The following is a 16,208-nucleotide window of genomic DNA, read 5'->3' on the forward strand; positions in this document are numbered from 1 at the left end:
CATCACTCTTTCTCTGGCAGTGGGAGTGTGCACAGGGAGGTGTTATGGTAATTATTATTACACCAGCAGCCAGTGTTGAGCCACTTTTACCATCATGGAATGCATCAATGGCAAATATGCAATACTCCTGTTGTCTGATGGCAGTCTCAAAGTAAATGACCTGACCTTTGTAAACCCTGTGGCCTACTAAATGTGCCGAGCTGGTTCGGTGTGCCCGCACAAGCATGCTGGCAATCTTCATTTAAAAAATAAATGTATTATATGGATGGAGGAATCATTTGTATTGAAATATTCCCCCTACGTTTTCGTTTGCCTTTAAGGAAAGCACTTAAGTATTAAATTCTATACTGTTCTATTGTTCAGCTTTGATATTTTTGGTGTCAGTCTTGGCTCAGTGGTAGCACTCTCGCCACTTAATCAGAAAGTTGTGGGTTCAAGTCCCACTTCAGAGACTTAAGTATACAGGCCCGGGAGCCAGATTGCGCTAACTTTTTCAGCACAATCCAGCCGAATCAGTGCAAAACATCGCGGAATTTCGATTTACAGTTGGCAGAATATACGCCTAATGTTATTCGAGTTTCCGCGATGTTTTGCGCTGGCCAAAAAAAAGCGCTGGAGCCGGCCCCGCCCATGAAACAATGAGGATGGTGAGTTTCCGCGGATTGCGCTTGCCTGCGGCCGTTCGAGGAGGGTTTTAAAATTAAGCTTGCTTTCTTAAGCGCAAAGGCACGGGTAGGCGCAGTTTAAATGTTTTTAAATATTAAAAAATATTTAATTTACTAAGAAACTGACTAGTGTACAGCAATGAAAGTAGTAAATGCTTCATTTTAGTTTTTTGAAGTCATTTTCAGTGAAGGACTAGATACTATTATTAAAATTGCTTATTGTTTCTGATAAACCCATTTTCAGCTGCATTAACAAAACTGCACAAGGTTGCCACTCTTAAATACGTCTTAAAAACATCAATGAATATCTTTTATTGCAAAAGAATTTAAATAAACGATTGTTCTCTGTTAAGCTCCCGGATTGCGCTGATCCATTGAACATTTTACGTTTGTGATTATGCATTTTAGTGGAAACTCGCAATAAAACCCAGCCAGTGCAATTTGTGCCCAAAGTGGAAATTCAGGGCTATAATCTAGGCTGACACTTCAATGCAGTACTAAGGGAAGCTGCACTGTTTGAGGTGCTGTCTTTCAGATGAGACGTTAAATCGAGGCCGGGTCTGCCTTCGATGTTAAAGATCCCATCGCACTTTTTGAAGAGGAGCTGGGGAATTCTCCCGCGTGTCCTGGCCAACATGTATCCCTCAACCAACATCACTAAAATAGATTATTTGGTCATTATCTCATTGCTGGGATCTTGCGTGCGTGAATTGGCTGCCGCTTTTCCCTACATTAAACAGTGACTACAATTCAAAAATACTTCATTGGCTGTAAAACGCTTTGGGATGTCCTGAGGTCATGAAAGGCGCTATATAAATGCAAGTTCTTTTTTGACATATGATTCTCATCGAACTATTTTTAGGCTGCTTTGCCTTCTGTATCACAGTCTCACTAACTACGATATCACCTTCATGCCGTGTAAGTACTCTTGAGTTTTATCGCTATTTAATTATCATTTCAAGCCATTATATATTGTTCGTTCTGTTTAATACATATGGACACGTTAAGTAAATGTCATGCCTTCCTCAATGGTCGGTCGGACTGTGCCCTACTGAGCTTAGGTGGTCCAAAATTCCAGCCTTATTGAAGGCCTCAGAATTTATAAGTTATTTCCATTTGCAGCCCAGACGACTTCTGTAATTGTCTTGGGCAATGTAAAGCCAGAAGCAACTGCTATTACATTTGTAAATCTGATCATAGATTTAATGTGAAGAAATCTTTGTTTTAAAAAAAAAGTAAAAGTTACTTAAAGGGAAGTTATGTTCAAGGCATTGAAGTAAACATGAATCAGGGCAGAATGTAAATTCTTACAAGTAAAAACGCCATATTGCTTATGGGCACAGAAACCCATAAATCAAATTCCCCTTGCTGCTGGGCAACTGCAGTGACACCACTGATAGAGAGAGTCCATGAACAACTCCATAATAAGTAGCTGGAATTGTGATTTCAAGCCAGCCTGAAAGTCACTTCAGACCGCAGTAAATTATGCTCTGGAAATTTAGCCCATAATGTGGTTTTCCTGGTTCCATGGCTATGGAATGACCGAGCAGAGAGACTCATCTGACTAGTGGGTTCCCTGCCACCAGCAAACTAAGACAGTTCCTTGGATCTTTTTCAAATTCTCTTTCACGTATATTTTGTTGGGAAACATACAAGTTAAGAAATTCAAAATTCAAAATTCAAAAAGTAATGTACGAGATCAAAGTCATTTGATCAGGGTGCTATGTAGAAACTTCTCTTATTGTCAAAAACTGACCTCTTTTGGCTGCATTACAAATTATTCTTGAGTAGGGAATCAGGACCATCGCTACAGGCCTGATCACATGCAGTGTCTTGTGGGTAAATCGGGATTCTCTCAATTGCCATTCAGCCACTTTCTTCTACAGTTACACACTCTGCAGCTGGATGCATTTTTTTTGACATTCTTGCAGTTAATTGACTTTCTAGCTGTTTATGAAGCATTATTATTGCATTTTGTCATAACTTGCTGATATTATTTTGTTACCACTAAGAAATTGCATTGTAATTTCAGAAAGACAGATTATTATCTGAATGGTGATAGATTGGGAAATGGGGAGGTGCAACGAGACCTGGGTGTCCTAGTACACCAGTCGCTGAAAGCGAGCATTCAGGTGCAGCAAGCAGTTAGGAAGACGAAAGGTATGTTGGCGTTCGTTGCAAGAGGATTTGAGTACAGGAGCAGGGCCTTGCTGAGACCACATCTGGAGTATTGTGTGCAGTTTTGGTCTCCTTATCTGAGGAAGGATGCCCTTGCCATGGAGGGAGTGCAACGAAGGTTTACCAGACTGATTCCTGGGATGGCAGGACTGACGTTTGAAGAGAGATTGAGTCAACTAGGCCTATATTCACTAGAGTTTAGAAGAAAAAGAGGTGATCTCATCAAATCATATAAAATTCTAACAGGACTAGACAGACTAGATGCAGGGAGGATGTTCCCGATGGATGGGGAATCCATAACCAGAGGTCACAGTCTCAGGATACGGGGTATGCCATTTAGAACCGAGATGAGGAGAAATTTCTTCACTCAGAGGGTGGTGAACCTGTGGAATTCTCTACCACAGAAGGCAGTGGAAGCCAAGTTATTAGATGTATTCAAGAAGGAGATAGATATATTTCTTAATGCTGAAGGGATCAAGGGATATGGGGAAAAAAACGGGAAGAGGGTACTGAGTTAGACCATCAGCCATGATCATTTTGAATGGCGAAGCAGGCCCGAAGGGCCAAATGGTCTACTCTTGCTCCTATTTTCTATGATTCTATGATTCAGACTGTTAATTTCCATGAAGTATAGCCATCTATCCCTTTTTTGAGCAAATTGGAATTTGGATCTCAATATATATAACATGGAGTTCATTGTATCATGTCACAGACCATTGGTAATAGGTTACAATTTTTCATGCAGTTGAAACAAGTATTTTAAGCTCAGTATTACACATAGTTCATAACTTAACACTGATCTATGACAAAATTTAGGTGACAGTGAGAAGGATGCTGAAGATATATTCCTTTCCATTGCACAGGTCAAATTCTGGATCTCCACTTTCTCGCAATAAACATATTGGGCAATTTTTCCCCGGCATAATTCCAGCAGAATGCAGCGAGAAATTCTTCAGGAGCTGCTTTGCTGGGTCCACAGTGTGCCCACCAGTACCAGGATGTTATGCCGAATGTACAATGCACCTACAAAATATGGGCGTGTGTATTGTCATGGCATGTAAGTTAGATGAATGCGTCATTGACATATTTCTCATCATTTGCACCCTAGCAATTCTGGATGCTGGTACTGCCTGTGCATTTCTAGTGTCCAGGGTTGCTATGACGACGGAGGGGGAGATTTAAAAATTAAATGGCCACATTAGATTGTGCAATAAATTGTAGGGCAATCGATTGAATAGACTTAAGACTTTTTGGGTCAGCCACAGAGGCCATTGGTCACACTACACAGCAGCAGGCTTTCAAGGCCTGCCAAAGCCATTTTCTGTCTGCCTAAATTATGCAGAATAGTCTGAACCTAGAAAATCAGTTGGAGTCAGGGATGGTTCACTGGGATAGGCAGAACTCCAGTCTTAACCAAGATACATTGGAATTACATCAAAGCGGAAACTCCTGGACCATTACATTTAAATTTAGCAATCCTTCCTCAGTTTACACTATTAGGCAACAAGGTTATAACTTTTGTTAGTCAGTTAGGAAATAACTGTTTTAAATATTGGGTGTTACAGGCAAGGTTTCCTGATCAAAAACAGCATAAGGAAGTTGGGTGCAGTAGTATTTTATGCCTCCAGTGGTGCCACACAATATTACTGCACCCAACTTCCTTATGCTGTTCTTGTTCAGGAAACCTTGCCTGTAGCACCTAACGTTTAAAATAATTATTCCCTAACTGATCAGTATAAGTTATTGCCTTGCTTCCTTTCTGGTGTTATATTAATATTTGTTTTCTTTCTACCTGATTAGTTTAGCAATTATTTTCCCATACCTCATTAACTAGGTAATTTGTTGCCCTTTTAATGGAGATTTGAGTCCTGCTGCATGACTTCCCAGAGTTGAGTTGGTTGTTTTAACTGTGCCTTTTGCACGCGCAAGGATTTGAGATTTGCCCAGGATTACATTTTAAAGGATCGCTATTACAGCCCTATACAAATTCCAATTCCACTATTTGGTCTAGCCCACAGCTGATGAAGCTCCCTTTATTTCAAGCTTCTAAGCTCAAGTGACAGGCAGACCTGGAATATGAAATCATGAATGTCTGTGGCTTGGAGGCAGCATTGTGAATTTTAAGCTTCCAGAGATTACCTTGTAACCCTGAAATGGCTGTACTGTGATTCCTTTTTTCTCAGAAAAAAAAGAATAGCTGACTTGTCAATATGAATTTAAAACTCTGAACAGTAAAAGGCGAAGCATTCCATTAATTGTTGCGTATCATGGTCATGTTTCAAAAAGTGCAAACAAGTAAATAAGTACCTATGAATAAATCACAGATGTGCCAGAGACCAGCATCAATTTTTGATACGCATCAGATCAGCACCCACTTTAGAACATAAGAAAGTAAGAGGGCAATAGGCCATTTTGTATTATCCCGTCATTTAGGCCCATTGTTGTTAAGGATCCACTCAGATCACTTTCACTTCCCTCTCACTTTAGTGCTGAGTTTATACCCTTGCATAAGAAGCCTGTTGAATTTTATTTTGAATGGTTCAACTGAATCTATCCAATATTTGACAGTCTAATCCACAAGTTACCAAGCTACCAACTCAAGAGTTGATAAATGCAATGCATGACTTCTTTGTGGTTCAGTTCATTAGGAAAGCCATGAGAAGCAATGGCTCATCTTGGCCTGGTACTTGTTAGTGACCTAGACAATGTATAGATGAGGTGGGAACCATAAAAGATGCTAACAGGTTGGAAACAGAGGATGAGGACAAGATAGTAAACACTCTGAATGAGTTCTTGCTCCAAGGAAAAATATGAGCAACGTGCCTCCCCAACAGAGAAAACCTAGATAAAATTAATGACATTGATATAGCTGAGATGAAAGCTCTAGTAAGACTAAAAAGGCTCAAAATATAAATATCCCGGGATAAACAGCATTTACCTCGAAGTGCTAAGAGAAACTAGGGAGGCACTGACAATCATTATGAGGAGACACTGGCCTGTAGGTAGGGAACAGGCCAATGTGGCATCCATATTCAAAAAGAGGACAAAACAGACACAGGCAACTGCAGGCACATTAGTCTGACTTGAATTATGTGTAAAAGAATGGAACTTGAGGATTATCTGCAGAATTATAACCTAGTAAATAGCAGTCAACATGGATTCAGAAGGGAAAAGTCCTGCCTGAACAACCTCTTTGACTTCTTTGAGGAAGTGACATTCCAAGTATACTGTGGAGACCTAGGAGTCTTAGTAGAATTGACGCTCAACAAGTCCAAGCAATGCAGAGCAGCAATCAGCAAAGCCAATCGAATGTTGCACTATAAAGCCAAAACGGTGGAATACAAGTCATAGGAGGTTATGATCAAACAGCATAACGCTCTCGTTAGACCAAACCTCGAGTCCAGTCCTTATCACCGAGACACAAGGGAAACATTCAAGCTTTGGTGGCAGCACATAGAAAGCCACCAGGTTGATCCCTAGTGTCAGTGGTCTGAGTTGTGAGGAAAGATTGAAAAAACTTGGGCTTGAAAGACATCTAAGAGGCTATCTTATAAGAGGACGATAAAATATTTAACACTATGGAGAAAGTAAATGCAGAAAATTACTTCAAAGTAATTGTACAAATAGTACAGGAGAACACAGATTCAAGCTAGTGAAAGGCAAATTTAGGATTGATATCTATCACATAAAGAAGAATCAATACATGGAATGGACTTCCAGATAGAGTAGTGGAAGCAAAAACCCTGCTACCATTTAAGAACCAATTGGATGCTACATTCAAGAATTTCAGGGTATATCTGGATGGAAGAATTGAGATTGGTTGAATAGCCTCCCTTGTCCTTAATTATCTTGTGATCTTGTAATCTTAGGTGCAAAGTCATTTTTAAAAACTTTTTCCATTGGATTCTCAAGCATGAACATTTGCATTTTATGAAGCTGTTATACATATAGGTATATATTAACATATTTTATGAAGCCATTGTATGATGAAGGATGCATTCATATAGATATTTTGAGCTCATTGTATATTTAGGTGTAAAATCACAAACATTTTATGCATGTACACAGTCCCATAAATAGTTTATTAAGTCATTGCAAATCCCAATTGCATGGTCCCTGTGGGAAGAATGTATCACGACATTAGAGTTGCCAGCTCTGGTTGGAGGTATTCCTGGAGGTTTGATCATGTGATGTTCTGACCACGTGACAGCTGACCATGTGACGCCTGGTAACGTGACGCCTGATCATGAGCCGTCATTCTCAAGTCTCCATCTCCCTCTCTCCCCGAGCCCCCATTAGCCAGTCTTCTCTCCCCTAGCCCCCATTCCCCAGTCTCCCTCTCTCCCTGAGCCCCAATTCCCCAGTCTCCCTCTCTCCCTGACCCCCCCATTCCCCAGTCTCTATCTCTCCCCATTCACCAGTGTCCATCTCTTCCCCCCGACCCCGAGCCCCCATTCCCCAGTCTCCATCTCTTCCCGAAACCCGAGTCCTGAGGCCCCCCGATTGCCGACTCCTGAGATCCCCTGACTCTCGAGGCCCCCGATTGCTGACTTCTGAGGCCCCCTGATTGTCGACACCCGTTTCCCGAGGCCCCCTGATTCCCAACACACCATCCAGTCCCGGCTGTCTGCAACGGTGGGGTTGACGTCACTGGGCTGGAGATGGGAAATTTCAAGGTGGAGTCCAGTACAACTGACACCTGAGTGAAAACAGAAAGTGGGGTAGAGCGGTGTCCCAGAGTTTATTCACTTTGCACAGGGACAGTCTGCAGCGCAAACGCTCGTGCGCAAACTGGCGGTACCACAATCTTTCTCCCGATTTGCCAGCAGCAGCACTCAGGAGAGGAACCGCCGATTTCGGGAGACCCCAACCAAAACTGGGAGGGTTGGGAACCCTACAACACATCAGGGTGCTTGCACTGGGAGCAGTGTGAGTTGGGGGGGGGCACAATTTGGTCTGTTTTGCCCTGGGTTTTGGAGTTGGTTACGGTTGGAGATAGTGGGGAGGCTCCTGATTACTGCTGGTCATGTTGATTTAGGCCCCTCATGGCAGCAGGTGGCATGCTGCAATGAGAAGGTAGTTTGTGTTAGGTGGGTCTCCAAGAATGGGCCCAGACTGCCTGATATTTCCCCAGTTCCAGGCAGAGGCCGGATATCACTCGTTCCACTTGGCAGATGCCCCACGTGTGTTTCAGCTACATGTTTGTTGTGGGTTGGGCTGCTCCCCATCATAGAGCAGCTTCTTGCAGCTGGTAGTGAGATTTATGTTAGCCTGCTTATAGCAGGGAGCCCTTTGTCTCCACTAGGCTGGTCCAATAAGCACTGGGATGAGTCATGTTTCTGACAATCTCCTGGAACTGCTGCTCAAAATGGCTGGATGTGGGGGCCTGACCAAAATAATTGTAGTGCAGTATATATATGCAATACAAGATATTGAATTGGCTGGCCGATATTTTCAGGGGCTTCGTACCTCATTGCGATAGTTGAGGCACCTAATGTTTTGTGGATTAGAAATGTCAAACAAACTTAACCTGTTTGTGTTTCCCATCGCTTCAGATTCACGTACGGTGAATGCAGGCGGGAAGGGTCGGATCCATGAGGTGAGTGCTCTTATTGCACAGCTTGCGGGCCCGGAGGAGCAGGAGTGGTTCATCAAGGCCCAATAAGCTCAATTGGCGTGATCAGATCCCCTCGATCGGCCGAAACCCCCCCCCGATGCTGGATTACACACACACACACACACACACACACACACACCACCCCCCCAACCCCCGCAGAAGTTGGATCCCCCGATCTCCTCCAAGGCCTACCCGATGTGTCCACCTCGCCCCACCCCACGATTTCTTCCACAGCCCACGATCTCTCCCTCCCTCCTGCCTCTCTAATTCATGGCTCCTTTCCCTCCCGACAAGCAGCCAGCCTATTTATCTGGCCAGGCACGTGGGAAACCAGGAAGCACAAGTACTCACCTTCAGTTGAGTTGTGATCACACATTGTGAAGCACTCACTTGGCTTCCGGGTTCCCCACGTGAATATCTACGCACACGCTGGGTTCCTGGTTCCGAGCTAAAATCTTGCCCCATGTCTTTTGCTATTCCTCCACTCTAAACACTTCCCAGATCACATTCCCAGGTATCCTAAGGCCTTCTTCACTGACCTTGGTACATGGAGATAAGAATAGCACACCGGTGGAGTTGTGCTTAGTCTGTGGTTTTCCTTAATTTTGATTTTCTGTGGTTGTTTATTGCTGTTGCATTATCATTCTGTTATTCCTTTCTTATTAGCCCCCAGGCAGTTTACAACTAATATGAGCACTGAATTCTGGTTCCTGTACTTTCACCCGTTTGTCAGTAAAAACAGCAGCTTTAGCAGGAGTGTAGCTGGAATCAATGAGAACTGCCATGTTTTCTGGCATTGGAAGTGATCTGCTTAACAATCTATTCTGCATTGAGGAATTTTGTCATGAATCATGCAGCTTGTGTTGTGTCCTACTAATTTGACATACCTTTAATGACAGAGGTAAGAACCTCCTTGAGAAAATCCAGGAAATGCCGCAACTGCCACTTTTCAAAGATATATGGAAGGTGTCTCGCCACCGACTAATCAGCAGAAGACCAATCAGTGCTATGCTACCAACCATCTCCACAACGAATGCTGCCTCATCATGGCGAACAGAACGGAGACTGATTGCTCCCTCTGTAAGAAACTTCTTCCTCATCACCCAGCTGTCCAGTACCTTGCTCGAATGGCCAATCTTTTTTGAATGATGTCCACAAACTTGACTAACCGGATAGTGATCAGGAGCAGTAACCCAGGAATGCTGAGAACATTGCTCCTGAAGTAACGGAGAGCTCAACAGCGATCTCTGTTGTTAGTGGCAAAATGGAGGAGCAAGTTCCGGCGTTCGCACATGCGCAGTGAAACACGGAAATCCTGAACTTGCTCCTAGTGATTCGCTGGTGATATCACAACTTCCAATTAAAGGGACATTGCACGCTGCAATCAGGGAAATCATTGAAAAAGGACAAACGTGCTTATCTGCCCAGCTGGAAAGTAACTAAATTACGCCACAAAACAAGTACACTTAAAAATACAGGTCTAAACTAAGTTTTTACAGTGCGATAAGTCTTACTGATTGCCAAACAACTAAAAATTAACTTTTAAAAATGTGGAGTCTTATTAGTCCTTATTGTATTAGTTTTTATTCATTAAAAAAAATCTTTTCCCTTCTGTCTCTTTTATTTAATTCAATTATTTCGTACCCACTTTTTTTTGCTGTCTATACATTGATTTAATGTTGTACATGTCACTTCCTGATTTAATAATTCAAGCATGCAGAGACAGTGAATGCAGCTTGTCAAAAATACTGCTATCTGATTGGTCAAGGGGAGAGTGTGCTCCTCTCGCTTCTCCCAGTGTCCCAGCTTCGCTTGAACTGACGCTGGGCTCTTCTCCGCTCCCTATTCAAGTAGGCAAACTCTTATATAAGTTAGTGAGTTAGTATAAATCTATGGAGTGGCGAGCAGTGTTGGTTCACTGCTCCGAGCAATTTCTGCTCCAATGTCTCACTGTTATCCTGGCTGATAACTCCATGTGGACCAGGGACTGAATCAGGTACCATCAGGTACTATGAGGCTTAGTATCATACTGAACAGCACCATTACTCATTAAGCCATCAGAAGAGTTCCACATTAAAATTATAATACGAATAAAATTAATATTGAGAAAAATCGTACAATCTGAGCGCTGTAGATGAGTATACTTGTCGGTGCCGAGCACTGGTGTGTGTGGACACAATGTTCAACTTAAAGATTTGATGTGGTCACATCGATGATATGGCTGTGTCAGTATTTCAAATCTAAGCTTTTGATTGGCTGAAAAATCTCCTTTTAAAATTGGCTCACAGACAATTAAAATCATTTTTTTAAAAAGGTTTCTCTCACCTCCAAAATGCATGGTGGTAAGAAGGGAGGCACCAGAAAAAAAAAAAGTAAAACATTTTATACTACAAACAGGAGGTAGAAAAGGTTTGGAATAAGTAGTAAATTAAAGGTAAAATATAAAAAAGGACAGAATAGGAAGGAAAATAAAATAGTTGAAAAAGGATGACCATGCAAGCATTATTTAAGTGCTTATTTTTATGTAAAATGATTTTAAGTGTTTTATTTAGTCATTTTCAGTTAATATTGCAGTAATAAAATATCGCTATTGTTTAAATAGCTTTATTACTGCAATATTAATGTTTATTTCAACATCATAACACATGAACAGAAAATGAACAGAATTAGTTAACACAGGGAGATAAGGGTTTATCAGTAGTCTACGGGTTTAGTATAGTGATAGTGTTGATGTTTTATTCAGACTTTTGTTGTCTGCTACTGTAGGTCATATGTACCATTGACCAATATTGAAACAACCCATTGATTGCAGCAGCAAAAGCAAATACTGGAAATGCATAGCAAGTTGGTCAGCATCTGAAAGACAAAGAAAGATTCTTGTTTTGAATGTAATCCTTTGAACGAACTGGAATTATTTATTTTAAATTTCTAGTATTCATGGTTTTCCTTTTATATGCCAGATCAAGGAATTGTAACAAACTTGCAACTTCATCACTTGTATGTTACCTGGTCAACTTCACTTACTGTTACAAATATCGTATCACAGTTGGTACCCACGTACTGTGTTCTATAAACTGTGTTGTGCTATCAACTATAATGTCATCTGTTCAAGGGTATACAATTTAAGAGACTAAAAATATTGCCTGTATACACCCGATGATGGTTTTTGACTTTCTACAAGGTCATTTGAAGTGCCAGCAAGCTGAGAGGAACACTCCAGACTGCTGTCTTTGGTAACCCTGAATTGCCAGGTTGGGTAACACAGTAAATGTTTGCCTGCTTCAAGTTCAGGCTGTAGCAATTGGATACTGTACACCCAGTAGTTTCTGTCCCATAGGAAACCAAGTATCCTTTTTGAATACCATTACTTTTTTCTCCTAGCAATAAGAAGAAAAAAATTTAAAATTTTTCTTTGAAATGCTCTAGTTTCCTAATACTCTTATTTGGCTGTTCTTCATATAGTGTGCGCAACTAGATTAGGCAGGTTTGAGGTCAAGGCAATTGTCAACATGGATTTCATGAGTAGAAACAAGGTGGAAGCAAGACCTGATCCTCAAGACAATGGTGTTCTGCCATTAGACGCGTGTATGGTGGGGAAGAGGGTGCGGAGTGGTGGTGGGGGGGCAGGTGGGGAGAAAGGCAGTCAGGTATAACTCTTGAGTTTGAGATTCTACTACTTCAGACCTGTAAATAGTCATGTCTTTCATCTATTAAAAGCTTTATATTTGTGCCATGACAAATATGTGCCTGTAAAACAGATTACCTTAGGGGATACTGTTGAAACTTCTGAGTTGCCTCTGAGCCTGGCAGTCTTCCCCTTTGCTTTCCCTTTTCCTTCCTTCCTCAATCCTTCACTAATAGCTCCCTTGTTCATGAAGAACAAAACTAGCAGTTAGTGGTCATTGAGGGAGAATCATTAAAAACAGGAATCGAGTAATTGTAAACAGGCTGCCCATGCTCTCTAGCCCAAGGCACAGCAATCCTGTGTTCTCTGACAGACAGTAACGGAAAAAAGCAGAGCTTTGTAGGCTTGTGATGAAGTTGTGGATTTCTGGGGGCCTGTGTCCCAGGCTCAGAGCCTGATTGTTTGTGAGACTCCAGGAGGAGTCTGTCATGAATGCAGAAATGGGGATTAGAACAGAAAAAATGTGTCACTTGAGGTTGGCTGGTATTTCTTGTATGCCCTGCTGGTAAATTAAGTTAAATATCTCCTCTTCATAAAGCGGTTATAGTCGTGTTCATTTCCTGTTGTTTTTACAATGTTTTCCCTCCACTTGAAAGTCCTGATATTGACTCTTGCAAAATACCTTGCACCACAAAAATGTAGTTTTGAATTCTTCCCTTTTTAAAAAAAAAATTTTGTGAGGTTACTCTTTTTGAAATAGACTTTTATTTATATGAGGATATCCTGTGTTTTCTCCTTTTATACATAAGATAACTTTGAATCCTGTTTTTTTTTCCTCCACATTAATTTTCTTTATATTTGTTAAACAACAAATAGATGCTGTAACTTAATATATTTTTTTTAAAGTTTCATAGATAGAAAAGCAAAACGAGACTTAACTGCTAACAAATAGAATGCAAATATTCTGGTTGCCAAATAAGGTTAACATGAGTAAAGTCGGAGTACAACAAAACACATTAAAGACTTTCTATATTTGACAAGCCACCAAATCCTGTACATATAATTATTCTTCTATCTTTCTAACTTAAAATTATGTGTCTGTATGGTGTAGTGCTGTAAGATCATTCAATCCCTGCAATCAATTGGATTGTAGAATCAGACAACATATCCCCTCAAACAATCAATCAAGGTGCACTGAGCTCTGCTCACCAGCAGATGAGCTGATTATGCCAAAATTTTTCGGAGATGACTGCTGACTGTCACTGAGACTTCCCATTTGTACTTCGTATACCCCTAAATTAATATCAGCATATTGCCCTGACTCACTGGGAGCAATGCCACAGGCGATCCACCAACATGAGATATATGTATTTCAATGTGATCTCACCTATTCACTATTGCTGAGCTAGCTGTATTCAAATGGGGTACGACGGGAACAATACTATTGGCACAGTGCTCCATGCTTAGGGATGGGCAAATTCAGCCAGGATTCCTGCTCCCAACCAGTGTTCAGTTACTCCTGCTGAAAAGTGCACATGTGGACATCGGGTAAAGACAGGCTCTGCTCTGATACTCTTCCGGGTCAAATAGCTGTTGACAGTCATTGTCTGGGCTCATACCTGAAGAATGGCCGCTCAGGCGAGCTACTCGAGGATGATAGGGGCCAGTGGAACCTTACGTTACTGGACGTCAACATCTTCTAAAGACAAGGAGTGAAGGGAAAGGAAAAATTGGAAGAAACAAATATAAATATTTTCCTGGCAGCAAGTATTGTTAATTTTTATTTATTTCTGTTAGTTCATATTTTCTGACTTTCCCAAATGATTGTTTTGAGTGGTAATTTGCCTCTGATCAACCGATGTCTCTTTTCCTACACTTTTATTTTATTACCTTTGAAATGTATGAATTTGCACCTATAAACACTGATCTTGTAGTTTTTATATGGGTTGGCCACTTTTTCAAAGAAATCGAACTAGGCTCTAAAAATATTTTATAACACAGTATTTTCTGGCAAGATGATTGAATTCATTTTGCTCTTAATGGTTTTTTTGGACAAAATTGCACTGGATTGATCAAGATTTGTCTTTTGTGAAGCAGTAAATGCTAAGAGCATATAATGATTTTTTTTTTTGCTTCCTGTAGAGACTTTTTCAGGTTTTATTGAAATCTCCGTTCTTGAAATACAAAGTACACTCATGTGGAATGCTGTCACGTAGGTGGACAGTATATCCTACTTAGTTATGCCTATTTATCATGTCAGTTCTCCACACCTGTTGTCTGTACGATAGGAAGTTCTATGGGAATCTGTGCAGTTCCTGGTATTACTTATTGTTGTCCTGGGAACATGACGTACTACAAACTGTGTTGTGATTAGAAAATTCTGCTGCACTGGAAAGAATCAGAGTGGACAGCCCATTGAAGCTATGGCATGAATAACGTTTTATCATTACTAGGGCTGTTAACAAATGTAATTTAAAGTATCTCACTGAATATATAGTATTAAACAGAGGAGATAGAGGTGTTTAAAATTATGAAATAGACTGGAGAAGCTGGGGTTGCTCTCCTTAGAGCAGAAAAGGTTGAGGGGGAAAAAAGAAAAGGTTAAGAGGAGATTTGATCGAGGCATTCAAAATCATGAGAGGTCTAGACAGAGTAAATAGAGCGAAACTGTTACCATTGGCGGAAGGGTCAAGAACCAGTGGACACAAATTGAAGGTGATTGGCAAAAGAACCCAAAGGAGACATGAGGAAAAACTCCTTTATTCAGCCAGTGGTTATGATCTGGAATGCACTGCCTGAGGGGGTGGTGGAGCAGATTCAGTCATGGCTTTCAAAAGGGAATTGGATAAGTACTTGAAGGGAAAAAATTTGCAGGGTTACAGGGAAAGGGCAGGGGTGTGGGACTAGCTGGATTGCTCTTGCAGAGAGCCAGCATGGGCTCGTCGGACCGAATGGCCTCCTTCTGTGCTGTAACCAATCTATGATTCTATGAAAGGAGGGGACAAAGTAGATAGAAACAGACTGTTTCAAATGATTGAATGGTCTAGAACGAGGGGACATAGATATAAGATTAAATGTTTGATGAGGTTTAAGACAGGGAGCAGGAGAAACTTTTTTTAACACAGAAGGCTGTGAGGTTGTGGAATGCACCCCCAGATTTAGTGATTGAAACAGAGACCGTGTCGATATTTAAGAATAGGTTTGGTAAGTGGTTGAAGGAAAAGGTAATAAAGGGATATGGGAATAAGGTGGTCACATGGGATTATGTCTACTGCTCATCTGGAAGATAAACAACAACACATTCTGGTTGGACTAAACACCCTGTTTCCATGTTGTAATTTCTATGTAATTTGAATTGTACCTGTCAAAATATTAGTATTTTGGTTGTTGACTTTCTAAAACTAACTGAAGATGCCTTTACGTAATGATTCCATAATGTATTACAAAACTAGTATCTTTCTCATGCACACAGATACACTTGCAAGCACAGCTTCCAATAGTAACTATTTTTGAGTTTTTTGAACACGGTGCTTGACAACCGAGCGTTAATACAAGGATGCACAAAGCATGCTGGGACATGCTATTGATATTTTACACTGGAAGCCAATGGTGGAAACATTGTTAAAAATTAGAGGAGTGGCTGATATGCTGAATCCATTGCTGTAATCCATAAAAGAATTACAGAACATCAGTTTTATTCACAGATTTTTACTGCAAAGAGGTAAAATTGAATAATCTTTGAATCTGCCTGGGCTGTTTCCAGAGAACTAATGGCAGGAGGCCAACTGAAGCACTCTGTCTACAGTTTCATGCTTCAGGTCAGTCTGTGTATGTTCAATTCCCTAGTATGGTACACATGGTTGTCCATTATGTATAATCGTGGTGTCACAGTCCTAACAACTGGCTTGTTTTAATGAGTACAGTTAGTTGTGTGCTCAGTCCTACAAATTTAAACCTGATCTCACTTGGCATCCATCACGTGTCCTTTATTTTCAGTTATTTAATTGGTCTGCTGTACTGTTGTTGGTGTTGTACAAGTGTCAATGTTGACACTCACCACGAAAAGGCGAATCCTTAGATCTTACCGTAAGGGTACTGTTCTTTGCAGAAATCTAGTAAAAAC

The 16,208-nt window shown here is 41.0% G+C and overlaps 1 protein-coding gene across 10 annotated transcripts in view; it reads left to right on the plus strand.

The window, feature by feature from the left end:
- Positions 1–16,208, plus strand: part of afg2a (AFG2 AAA ATPase homolog A) — a 553,942-nt gene that overhangs the window by 228,001 nt on the left and 309,733 nt on the right. The window contains exons 15-16 of one of the 10 annotated variants that reach the window (XM_067993452.1): positions 8,399–8,442; positions 9,360–10,072. The exons of 7 other annotated variants lie outside the window; for them this stretch is intronic. In XM_067993452.1, the coding sequence (XP_067849553.1) occupies positions 8,399–8,413 (15 nt within the window). In that variant the 3' untranslated portion in view covers positions 8,414–8,442; positions 9,360–10,072. Of the gene's footprint in view, positions 1–8,398; positions 8,443–9,126; positions 9,330–9,359; positions 10,073–16,208 lie in introns of those variants that run through there. 2 more of the 10 variants (XM_067993453.1, XM_067993451.1) reach the window with 2 other exon arrangements.

Source organism: Heptranchias perlo, chromosome 1 (assembly GCF_035084215.1).
Source record: "Heptranchias perlo isolate sHepPer1 chromosome 1, sHepPer1.hap1, whole genome shotgun sequence".
NCBI lineage: Eukaryota > Metazoa > Chordata > Chondrichthyes > Hexanchiformes > Hexanchidae > Heptranchias > Heptranchias perlo.